This window comes from Hibiscus syriacus, unplaced genomic scaffold (assembly GCF_006381635.1).
Source record: "Hibiscus syriacus cultivar Baekdansim isolate YM2019G1 unplaced genomic scaffold, ASM638163v2 tig00002840_pilon, whole genome shotgun sequence".
NCBI classification, from domain to species: domain Eukaryota; kingdom Viridiplantae; phylum Streptophyta; class Magnoliopsida; order Malvales; family Malvaceae; genus Hibiscus; species Hibiscus syriacus.
In genome coordinates this window covers 590,115-602,306 of record NW_024061947.1, presented here as the reverse complement: position 1 = coordinate 602,306, position 12,192 = coordinate 590,115, and the positions used below count along the sequence as shown (strand labels likewise).

General features: G+C 36.1%; 1 protein-coding gene across 2 annotated transcripts in view; it reads right to left on the bottom strand.

Moving 5' to 3' along the window:
* LOC120154647 (EVI5-like protein) overlaps positions 1-11,603 on the bottom strand; it is a 35,013-nt gene extending 23,410 nt beyond the window's left edge. The window contains exons 1-16 of one of the 2 annotated variants that reach the window (XR_005518896.1): positions 11,260-11,603; positions 10,957-11,026; positions 10,367-10,844; positions 9,942-10,309; positions 9,720-9,860; positions 9,482-9,595; positions 4,395-4,453; positions 4,135-4,201; positions 3,905-3,956; positions 3,714-3,806; positions 3,479-3,562; positions 2,988-3,388; positions 2,303-2,364; positions 1,679-1,747; positions 1,464-1,544; positions 1,269-1,386 (exon numbers count right to left, since the gene is read on the bottom strand). Coding sequence is in view for 1 of the 2 variants with exons in the window: in XM_039166325.1 (XP_039022256.1) it covers positions 1,269-1,370; positions 1,464-1,544; positions 1,672-1,747; positions 2,303-2,364; positions 2,988-3,388; positions 3,479-3,562; positions 3,714-3,806; positions 3,905-3,956; positions 4,135-4,201; positions 4,395-4,453; positions 9,482-9,595; positions 9,720-9,860; positions 9,942-10,309; positions 10,367-10,844; positions 10,957-11,026; positions 11,260-11,306 (2,295 nt within the window). In the remaining variant the exon portion in view is untranslated. Of the gene's footprint in view, positions 1-1,268; positions 1,387-1,463; positions 1,545-1,671; positions 1,748-2,302; positions 2,365-2,987; positions 3,389-3,478; positions 3,563-3,713; positions 3,807-3,904; positions 3,957-4,134; positions 4,202-4,394; positions 4,454-9,481; positions 9,596-9,719; positions 9,861-9,941; positions 10,310-10,366; positions 10,845-10,956; positions 11,027-11,259 lie in introns of both variants that reach the window. The other variant, XM_039166325.1, reaches the window with a different exon arrangement.
* Between the last annotated feature and the right edge of the window lie 589 nt (positions 11,604-12,192).

The following is a 12,192-nucleotide window of genomic DNA, read 5'->3' as shown; positions in this document are numbered from 1 at the left end:
ACACTCATCTTCAGGGGAAGTGATTGCTTTATTAGTCTATATAGACGACATTATAATCACAGGGGATTATTTGGAATGAATGAAGAATCTAAAGAAGTGCTTAGTAAAGGAATTTGAAGTCAAAGAGCTTGGTAGACTAAAGTATTTTCTTGGTATTTAAGTGGCACATTCTCAAGAAGGGATCTTTATATCTTAGCAAAATTATGTAATAGATTTGTTGACAGAGGTGGGCAAGTTGGGATGCAAACCAACAGAGATGCCTATAGAAGTTAATCACAGACTTGGAGATGCACTAGAAGATGAAGCAGTTGACAAAGGCTCTTATCAGATACCAGATACTTGTGCGAAAGCTTATCTACTTGTCACATACTAAACCTGATATTGCTTATGCAGTTGATGTTGTAAGACAATTCATGCACAACCCCAAAGAATCACATATTAGGGCTGTGAATCAGATCCTACAATACCTAAAGGGCACACCAGGCAGAGGAATTTTATTCAAGAAAGGGGAGAAGCTAAATCTTGAAGTTTATACTGATGCAAATTATGTAGGGTTTGTAGTTGATAGAAGATCAACCTCAGGTTATTGCACTTTCTTAGGAGGTAACCTTATGACTTGGAGGAACAAAAAAATAGAATGTTGTGGCTAGATCCAGGACAGAAACTGAATTTTGGGCTATGACACTTGGGATTTGTGAGTTGTTATGGCTGAAAATTATTTTGGAGGATTTGAAAGTCAAGTGGTAAGATCCAATGAAACTATATTGTGATAATAAATCTACATCAATATTGCACATAATCCGGTCCAACATGACAGAACGAAGCACATTGAAGTTGACACGCATTTTATAAAAGAGAAACTTGACAGTGGCCTGATTTGTAGTCCTTCTGTACCATTGGTGATCAACTCATAGATATACTTACCAAGGGATTACATGGGAAGTATTTTCAGAAACTAGCAAGTAAGCTAAGAATTGATGATATCCACTTCCCAGCTTGAAGTGGAGTGTCAAAAATTAGTTTCCTAACTAAGGAAGATTGTGTGTAATTATTTAGGAGATACTGCAAATATCTCAGTATTTATAATCCCTAAGGCCATAGTTTTGGGTCAACATCCCTATAATTAGTTAGTTTCCTAATCTAGAGTTTCCTAAGTTTGGTCTACTATTTGTGTGTATATATATATCAGTGTAACTTCTTATGAATTAATCAATTGAATTAAAAATCATTTTTTTATCAGACATCAAGAAGAAGAAAAAAACAAGAACCTGAAGCACGGAATTTGCTTCTCTCAGGGCAGCTGCCTCTTTCTCTGCATTTCTGCGAGCAACTTCGAGTACCTTTTGTTCCTGCTCCAGGTGCACCAAAACCTGTGGCACATAGAATCTAAAAATCACTTGAGGACTCGAAATAGTTCATGAAAAATGCATTTTCAATGCATCCTAGAAGAAGAAAAATTATACCTTAACCACTGCAGCTTCCTGCTCTTTCTTAACAGCAAGAGCTTGGTGTAGATCAGCCACCTCTTGCACTAACTGTTCAATCTGCAGCATTATCAATAAACCTCAAATCCTGCAAGCAACTTGAGTAAAGCTCACAGAACAATCAAGTATCTCCAGTGAACAAGTTACAAGCTTGGAAGGTCTAGCATATTCATATAAATAAATTTACATATAACTTTGCATTCAATTCTTGTCGATTATCTTCTTTGGCCAGCTCCGTAAGTGCTATCTCAAGCTCCTCAGCTCTGGAAAAGAACAGAGCCCGCAGTTATGCATAAATGATAGGTTATAGAAGTTCACAGAGGTATCAGAAATATTACATGCAAAGAAAACATGAACATGGTCATATGGGATTCATTCCTAATTTTGAAACAGATTGCTAATTCTAATTCCTCGAGAGCACTTTCTTCAATGGCTATCTTGAGTAAAGTAACTCCCCGAAATGATGAGATGATTGCCAGATATGACGCTTTATTTCATATATATGATGACAAAAAGCAATGTATCAGATGAAAAGACTCGACAATTCAAGACGGCTAAATGCCATGCTTCTCTAAAAGGAGAAAGCTGAGTTACTAGATACAGCCATCCATGCACCTTAATGAGAAAGTTCATAATTGATATGAGTTAGCTGGTCAATAAATTGCATGGCGGAAACTGGTCAATAAATTGCATGCGGAAACTGCATTACTTGACCTAGACTCAGTTACTATATTGCCATCATCGTAAAAAGCAGAGCCACATGGCACTTCAAAATAGAATATTCGAGAAAAAGATCATCAACTGTATAATATACTAACCGGAGTACAGCAGCTCTTTTTTCCTCAAGCAACGTACACAACTCAATCTTCATCCTATCAACCTGCTCATAAACTGTTAATGATTGAAATCTCAAAGGAGTTGAATGGTGATGATTCATATCCATCCAATTAATTACAAGTGAAACACTGTTGGAAAATCAAGGATAACCTCAGTGAGCATGAATATAATTACAGCTTAGTCATGTTTATTAGGTTAGAAATGCATTACTGATGAGATTGGTTAAAATAGCAGAATACTGTTAAGCCTTTATTAAGTAATATGACTAAGCCACTGGACATTCGCCAATCATACCATCACTCAAGTTCATGCACTGTAGTTAAAGGTCTTTCACCAATGTTCTTATATTGCAATATCCAACAGCATAGATGTTTTGTGGTTTGTCCAAATGTTGACAAAGAACTAAATCAAAATTCTTCTACCCAGGTTATTCAAGATTATGTTGTAGTTTTCTATATTCACATCTCTGGAGGTCTGCAACTCAAACTAAATTTTTGGCAAGCAAACATCAAATACTCATGGGACTTACTAAATCAATACAATATTCAGCACATACAATCAGTGGTACATGGTCATGAAATATAAAACGGGTATCATTGGTGAATAGTTCCTACAATATTAGAAATGCAGCACACAAGTGCTAAGAAGGAAAACACAGAAAAGCACCTGATCCTGAAGAGATGGAAAGGTCCCAACTTCTAAATCTGAATTTAGGCTACAGAGCAATTCATCCAGACCAGAGAAACGGGGCTCCAACTTAAACATGTTTCTGTCATCGTCAGCAGGATCTGTTTCATCCTGTCCACGATTTTGCTTAAAACTATACAGCTTAGAAGCAATTCGTTTTGAATCTTCTGAAACTTGAGATCCTTTAGCTCTTTCTCCGACAATCATTAGCACGGTTTGTCTATGCTTTTCTCTCAATTTATTTAATTTATCATCAGTCACAGCTAAGAACCCCATGCAGGCTGTCAAAACAAGTTGGCTGCTGTCAAACGTTGAGCCTGCAAGGGATTGCAGCAAAGTGATAGCATCCGCAGCATCCTTAGTTGTAACTATGGCAGGAGCTGCAGTAAACTTCATGTAACTAGACTGCTTTTGAATTCATCATCCACATTTAATGCTTCACGTATTTTATAAATACTAAATCTGAATACCATGTAGCTCCATTAAAGCAAGGGCCGTTCGAAATAGCATAACACGACTTCCTTCAAATAGAATCACATCCCAAATTCGAAGAACTGGAGACCAAGAAATCCATCACAAGGTAAACATGATGTCTAATAAAAAAACGTTGACTAGTAGGAACCAAGCATTTTGACTGAAGTTTTTATTTTTTTTTTCTTTTGTGGGGGTGGGGATTTAATTTCTAGCACTACATTTAAATCTTACCGCTTTCCCAAGGAAGTATATTTACGAAAATTGAAAGAAACCATGGTGTAGAAATCCATTCCACCTGCACTCCCAAGTAATCCAGATGATTGACTGCAGCATTAAGAGACATGAAATAGAAAATCACCCATATTGTTTCACATGAGGAATGAGAAGATAATAGATAGAGGAAAGTTGAAAAGTAAACAAACCCAATCTAGGAAATCTTTCACGCATCAACTCTTCAAATACAAGTTGATCAACCTAAGAAAATAAAAATATTTAGAATTGAAAGAAACTGCAATACTGAAAGATGGCATCCATTTAGAAATACTGCAATATCAGCATGTTTGTGAACGTGTATATAGACTCAAAACTTCTAAGAAACTAGAGAATTTTAAGGAACACGATGTATCATAAAAGAATGTAACAGATTAAAAACCTGGGATTCTATCATTTCCTCTGTATAGTACCCATCAAAGTAGTCATCAATAATGCCCACCAAGGTCCTACAAATACATTGAAAGAAATCAATCTTTAAAGCTGACCGAGGTATTCTTGAATAATGAGCATGCATGTGCCCATAAGCCATTGTATAGTAATTAGCAGAAGAGAATTAGATAGCAAATCATTCCAAGGTAGAACGCAGAAAATATACTCTAGATAGAAACCAATATTTTATGAAAAGTTACCTGAACCTACCAAAAGGCATTTTCCTCGGGCATAAGAAGAAGCAATAATCCAGCAAAGAAATTCATTGCCTGCATGTGTTTAATATGAATAAGGGTAACTAATATAAAATAATTAATCATACCATGCTATGTAACCCCATTTGATATTTGTAGGTTATGCAATAGATAAGTTAGTATTTTAATATAACACTAACTCTTAGAAAGTTAGATAGATAAGGATAACTACTAAGTAGTTTACTTCTAATAGAAAACTTACTCCTAACTTTTCCTATAAAAAGATGTATTTTCACCATTCACAATATATAATAAAAAAGAGTTTCTTTTCTTCTCCACTATGTTGTTTACTCTTTATCAACATGGTATCAGCTAGGTGGCCGATCCTTCACCTAAATCTAGCCGATTTTTTTCTTTTTCTTTTTTACCCTAAATCTAGCCGTCGATCATGAATTCCACCACTTCTTCATCGGAGGTCACTTCGGAAATCCTCATTAATTCACCCCATTCTGATGTTTCTTCAGCCTCTATCACCTGTCACCGATTGAATGGTGACAATTATATCCCTCACTCTCAAACTACTACTCGGCCAAAGAAAGGGAGACCTTGGTGTGACTATTGTAAGAAAGTTGGCCATCTGCAGGATTCCTGTTGGAAATTACATGGCAAGCCTACTGATGGGAAGTTTTCAAAACAGCATCAACAACGTGATACTCAAGAAAACTGTGCTGTGAATACTGATTTACAAGGAAGTTCGTTTACTAAAAAACAAATGGAAGAGTTGCAGCAGTTTTTTAGTCAGTTAAACACTCATTCCCAATCAGTACCTGCAGGTAAAATTCCTTCTGCTACTTTAGCTAATACATCCACCACTCCTACTTGGGTTGTGGATTCTGGTGCAAGTGATCATATGACAAGTGATCTTCGGCTCTTTCACACTTTTCATGCCGACTCGTCTATCTCTAATATTCGAACAGCTGATGGTTCTCTATCCGGTGTTGCCGGTCATGGGTCTATTCGAATAAATCAGGACATTTTGTTATCTCATGTTCTTTATGTTCCCAATCTTACTTGTAATCTTATCTCCATTAGCAAGTTGTCTGCCGATTTATGCTGTATCACGAAATTTAACTTTGATTTTTGTGAATTTCAGGATTCTAGCTCGGGGAAAGTGATTGGCAGTTCTAGGCTTTGTGGGGGTCTTTACCTACTTCCAGCAACTTTATTTTCCCACCCATCTACTTCCTACCATGTTATACAACAATTTCCTTTACTTGAACCTTCAACCGATGTTATATTATTGCATTTTCGTTTAGGACATCCCAATTTCTTTTATCTTGCAAAATTGTTTCCACATTTGTTTGTCAATAAGAGTCCAAAATCTTTTTCTTGTGATATTTGTCCACTTGTTAAACAAACTAGGAGTGTTTATCTACCTTCTCCATATAAACCGTCCAAACCATTTACCATGATCCATAGTGATATTTGGGGACCATATCGGGTCGCATCTTTACATGGGTTTCATTGGTTTATTTCATTTATTGATGATCATACTAGTACTACCTGGACATTTCTCATGAAAACCAAATCTGAAGCTTGTGAAATATTTAAACGGTTCCATAAGATGGTTGGAACCCAATTTCAGTGTTCAATCCAAATGTTTCATTCTGACAATGGTAGTGAGTATTTTGCCAATGCTTTAGGTTCTTTCTTTCAGGAAACCGGGATTATTCATCTTACTTCGTGTGTCAATTCTCCTCAACAAAATGGGATTGCTGAGCGAAAAAACAGGCATCTTCTTGAGGTTACTCGGTCTCTACTTTTTTCCACAAATGTTCCTAACTATTTTTGGGGGAAACTGCCACTTATTTGATTAACCGTCTCCCTAGTAAAACCGTTACAATTTAAGTGTCCGAGAGATGTTTTTCTTCAATTTTTTCCCAATTTTAAACCGATGACTTCATTGTTACCCCTTAGAGTTTTTGGTTGTACTGTGTTCGTTCATAACAATGTTTCTTTCAGGTCCAAATTAGATCCTCGAGCATTTCGGTGTGTGTTTCTGGATTATTCATCGACTCAAAAGGGTTTTCGGTGTTATTATCCTCGTACAAAGAAATTCTTTATTATTATGGACGTTACTTTCTTTGAAAAAACACTTTTTTTTCCTTAAAACTGCTATTCAGGGGGAGTAATATAATGAATATCAGTTTATTGACTCACAACAATTGTCACTTGATTTGCAGCCAGCTCTTTTTGATCAACCAGCACCGTCAAACCAGTCAAATAAGCCTACAAAATCGCTACAGCCATACCAAACAACACTATCGAACCCAGAAAACGTATCCTTGTCAAACCAGTTCACCGAAACACATTTACCTCTGCATAATCAACATATCACTTCGCCTCAAATACCTCAATCCGAGTTGTAGATTTATAAGAGACGACAAAAACCAATTTCTAAATCAATCCCTGAACCTAATCTCGAGTCTCCCACACAGCATGGACACTGTCATGAACCGGAACCGAACGAGAATCCTTTGGAGAATGAAGAAGGTAATCAGAGTTCTTCCACTGAATTAAATGTTTTAATTGATGATAATGACTTGCCGATTGCTCAAAGGAAATGAGTAAGAAAATGAAGAAATTATCCAATTGAGAGATTTGTTGCATATGGAAAGCTAACGCCTTGTTTTAAGAACTTTACAGCAAGTGTAGATAGCATTACTGTTCCAGATACGGTGGAAGAAGCATTGAAAGATCCCAAGTGGAAAAAGGAAGTAGAAGAGGAATTAAAAGCACTGGAAAACAACAATACTTGGATTATAGTTGATCTTCCGAAAGATAAAAAACCAGTCGGCTGCAAATGGGTATTCACGGTAAAATACAAAGTTGATGGTAGCATTGAAAGATATAAGGCGAGATTTGTGGCGAAAGGATTCACTCAATCTTTTGGAGTTGATTATCATGAAACGTATGCTCCGGTAACAAAACTAAACACTGTGAGAGTGTTACTGTCATTAGCAGTTAATGAGAATTGGGTGCTTCATCAGTTAGACATCAAAAACGTATTTCTAAATGGAAACTTGGAGGAGGAAGTATATATACGAATTCCACCAGGTGTGAAGAGTAATACAGGAAAAGCATGTAGATTACTAAAGTCCTTGTATGGACTTAAGCAATCTCCAAGAGCCTGGTTTGACAGATTTACAAAGGTGATTATTCAAGATGGTTACAAGCAATGTCAATCAGATCACACTTTATTTGTCAAAACATCTTCAAACAACAAAAAGGCAATTTTGATTGTCTATGTGGATGATATCATTCTAACAGGTGATGATTGTATGGAGATAGAAATATTGAAAAAGCTACTGGCAAAGGAGTTCGAAACCAAAGACTTGGGAACTTTACGGTATTTTTTAGGCATGGAGGTTGCAAGGTCAAAAGAAGGAATATTGATAAACCAAAGGAAATATATCCTTGATCTACTATCAGAAACTGGAATGACGGGATGTAAGCCGGCTGAAACACCCATGGAAGCAAATCTGAAGCTAAGGAGAGAAGAATTGGGAAGTCCTGTGAACAAAGAATAGTATCAAAGGCTGGTAGGTAAACTAATTTATTTATCACTTACTAGACCTGATATTGCGTTCCCTGTCAGTATAGTGAGTCAATATATGAATGATCCAAGAGAAGAACATTTAGAGGCTGTGAATAGAATTCTAAGATACTTGAAAATGACACCAGGACATGGATTAATTTTTAGAAAGAGTGATGATAGAACAGTAAGAATTTTTTCGGATTCAAGCTGGGCAGGTGAATTAACGGATAGAAGATCTACAACTGGTTATTGTTCATTTGTTTGGGGAAATCTGGTTACTTGGAGAAGCAAAAAACAGGCGGTGGTGTCTCGAAGTAGTGCAGAAGAAGAATTTAAAGCAATGGCACTTGGAATTTGCGAAGGAATTTGGCTTCAATGAATGTTAACTGAGCTGGGGTTATATGCCAACAAATGGTTTGAACTTCAAAGTGACAGTAAATCTGCAATAAGTATTGCAAAGAATCCAGTTCATCATGACCGAACGAAGCATGTGGAGATTGACAGACATTTCATCTCTTAAAAGGTGAATGGTGGAACAGTGAAGCTCAATTATGATTCAACGAAGAATCAATTAGCAGATATTCTCACCAAAGCACTTCCAAGAATTACCTTTGATAAGATTATATCCAAGTTTGGTCTTTTCAACATTTACTCCCCAACTTGAGGGGGAGTGTAGGTTATGCAATAGATAAGTTAGTATTTTAATATAACACTAACTCTTAGAAAGATAGATAAGAATAACTACTAAGTAATTTACTTCTAATAGAAAACTTACTCCTAACTTTTCCTATAAAAAGATGTATTTTCACCATTCACAATATATAATAAAAAAGAGTTCATTTTCTTCTCCACTATGTTGTTTACTCTTTATCAACAATATTTGGTATCGCAAGTTGCACTTAAAACTTTTTGCTCAAACCTTTCCTTTAAGAGAGTCAAGACTTGTGTATACTACTAGCAAGTAGCTTGATCCACCGGTGAGGTGAAAATTTTAATTTTAACATAAGCACAGTCATAGTTTTAGAACATAGAGATGTTCTCAAGGTAACAAAATTTATCAATCAATAGAACAATGATCTTGTTGCGCTGTGCTTATAAAGTAACTGCATTTCTGAAATGAAGGGAAGAAAAAAGAAATTGAACGAACTTTTAGATTCTAAATAAAACTTCCTTAGATTCTATAGAACATAAGAGTGCAAATAAAGCACGAGTACGAGAGAAAGAACTGTGATCCGGACCCACAATCATGAAAAGTAAATGCAGGTTTCAATTGATTTAGGTAAAAAAGTGCCCCTAATACTGGGCAAGTTTGAAAGAGAGAAATCAATTAAAGGTAATACTAAAACATAAGTGTCAGTTCAACAATATTCAGAGAAAAATATCTTTTAATTTGATTAGCCCTCGTGGTCTATTGGTAGAGTGTTGGACATTCGAGTAAAAGGGTTCAATCCTGGCAGCATCAAGTGCCATTTTTTTCATAAAAAGAACCTTTATTCATCAATTACCTGACAATATCCAACAGATGGATTATGCCGAGCATATGCTAAAAGTAAACGCCTCAAGGAATCCCTTCCATGATCATTCAGAGCTGGATGACCAGGAAAAGTCCGCGGTATATCCTGAAAAATAATCAGACAAGTTAGCCTAGGGAGAAATGTGAGCAAACTTCATAAAGAAAAAGATGTAGAACCTAGGAATTGAAAAGATTGAACAATAAATTCCAAGTAGCATGCATCTAATGACCTTCTCAATCTGATTTCTCCATTTTGCAAACACACCGGATGAGTTACTAAGTTGATCAGCATCATGGTTTTCTTTAGCTAGCAATTCGTCGTAATATCTCTCCACTCGCCGAGCCTTAACGCCTACAAAAGCTTGCCATACCTGCAATGATATTATTATAAGACTGCATTTTTCAACAAATAAATATGAAGATGGTAACAAACAGATTAATTTCAACCTCACCTCCCCTCTTAGATCCTTTGGCACTCCTCCATGAACAAGGCTCTGCAGCTCCTCTTTCCAAGGGAAAAAGGATTCGTCATAATCCCCATTGTCTGTAATACTTCCTTCTCTAGCTGAGATCTCATGAACACATACCTTTCCCTCAAACTTATCCTGAGATTCTCCTTCTGAAAGTCTTCCCTCTTTTCTTGATGGAAGATGGCATCTTGTTCCATTCATATTCTTTCTCTTAACCTTTGAACTCATCAAATTCTCAATGGCACAAAGGGCTGGTCTGGTCTTAGCCCATCTGTGGACCTTACGTGTCTTCGTTTCTTCTATAAGCTGCACCTCCTTTTCTCTTGCATTCTCCATTGAATAAACAAAACTTCGCTTTCCTGTTTCACTTTTCGATGAACCAGCAGTATGAGGCTTTTTTCTTACACTTTCTATTGAACTAGCAGAATCATGCTTCACACTTGGAACATCTCCTTCCTTGCTCCTCTCTGAAGCACCATCTTCTTCTATCTTGATGGCTTCAGTCTCTGAAGTATCCTTACTTTTTTCTGGAGAATCAACCTCCTCTTTCACTTTAATTGCTTCACCTTGCAGCATCACCTTACATTCCTCCTCCAAAGCAGCATCTTTATTAAATTGTGTACCTTCAGTCTGCAATGTCACCTCGTGTTGCTTCTTAGAAGCAGTCTCTTCGTTTGCCTCAATAGAAGCCAATTCATTTGCCTCACAAGCTTCCGCAGTTAAGGTCTCTTTATTTTCTTCCTGAAGAAAGCCCCTATATTTCACCACAGGAGCTTCACCTTGCAAGGTTTTACTATCTTCCTCTTCGGAAGGGCATTGTTCAGTATGTTTTGCATGAAGTTCGAGGAAGATCCTCCATTTCTCTAATCTTTCCGCTTCCTCTTCCTGGAAAAATGAATTATTATATCAATAACCCAAAACTGACCATATATATTTGATTAAATGCAAGCAGCGTCTCATTAGAATACAACAATTAAACCTCGATGGAAATTTGTACCTTGTAGATATTAACGTACTCTCGATATGTTTGTATGTTTTGAGGTCTCACAGTGAATCCATAGGCGTCCCTAACCACATTATTATGCACATATCCTAAAGCAAATTAAACCAGGAGCACACATTCGACCAAAAAACAAAGAACAATTCGGAAAAGGAAACCACAACACTATCAACCTGACTAGAAGCAAGTTCAACCTCAGAGTCACTAGATGTTTAGATCTAAAACGAGATCATAAAGCTATCAATATTAAAATATACTAAAATGAGTATTAACAGGGGATGAAAAAAATGTTAAACTTGCCTGGAATCAGCATCCAAGAAGCGCCTGCTCAATAAGGACAATAACATACTTGACAAAAACCTGCAATTATATAGCTTCCCATAGCTTTCTTTTGTTTTACATTAAACTCATTCCACATTTCACAAAGAAAAAGTCTCTCCCACCCCTACTCTTTTGCTACTAAAGCTTTACAGTTCTCGAAAATCAACCAAAAGGAAACTGCATTAAAACCCATTCAAAGGGAATTTCATAAGATCTTGAAAGAAGATTGATTATACAGCGATACAAGTTACATTTCTTTGTTTAGAATTAGTTCTTTTGTTCAAATTCTGATGGCAGAAAACAGTAGAAATCTCAAACCAAGAAATTTTCAAAGTAAAAGAAAAAATGTAGGAATTAGAAAGCTGAATTACCTCTGTAATTCGAGATATTGGAGACATTTTCGGATTCATTAACAGCTATAAACTTTTCCCTTTTTCTATGATGATTAACAAAACTTTGAGTTTAATTCGTATGATCCGAAAGAAATGAGGATGGTCGTTGATTTCTGTTAACTTAATTTGCAATTTTTTTACCACATATGCTTAATTTGAAAACAAGGGTCTAAAATATACTTTTTTCTATGTAGGTGCCCAAACTTTTTTATTATTATTTATGTGCCTAACGTTACAAACATTACTACTTTAGGTTCCCCATCCGTAACGACCGTTAAAAAACCAAAACGTATCATATTTATATTTTTGTTGAAAATTTATTTTAAATAACATAAAATTAATATTTTTTTATAAAAACCTTCAAATTTGAAAATTTGAAAAATAACCCTAAATTCTTAAAATCTCTTATTTTAGTCCCTTTTGCTCCAACTACTGATCATCTCTGACCACCCATCCGTCAAAAACGGCCACGCATACATCATCGACCACCTACTGACCTGTCATAACCCTTTCTATGATC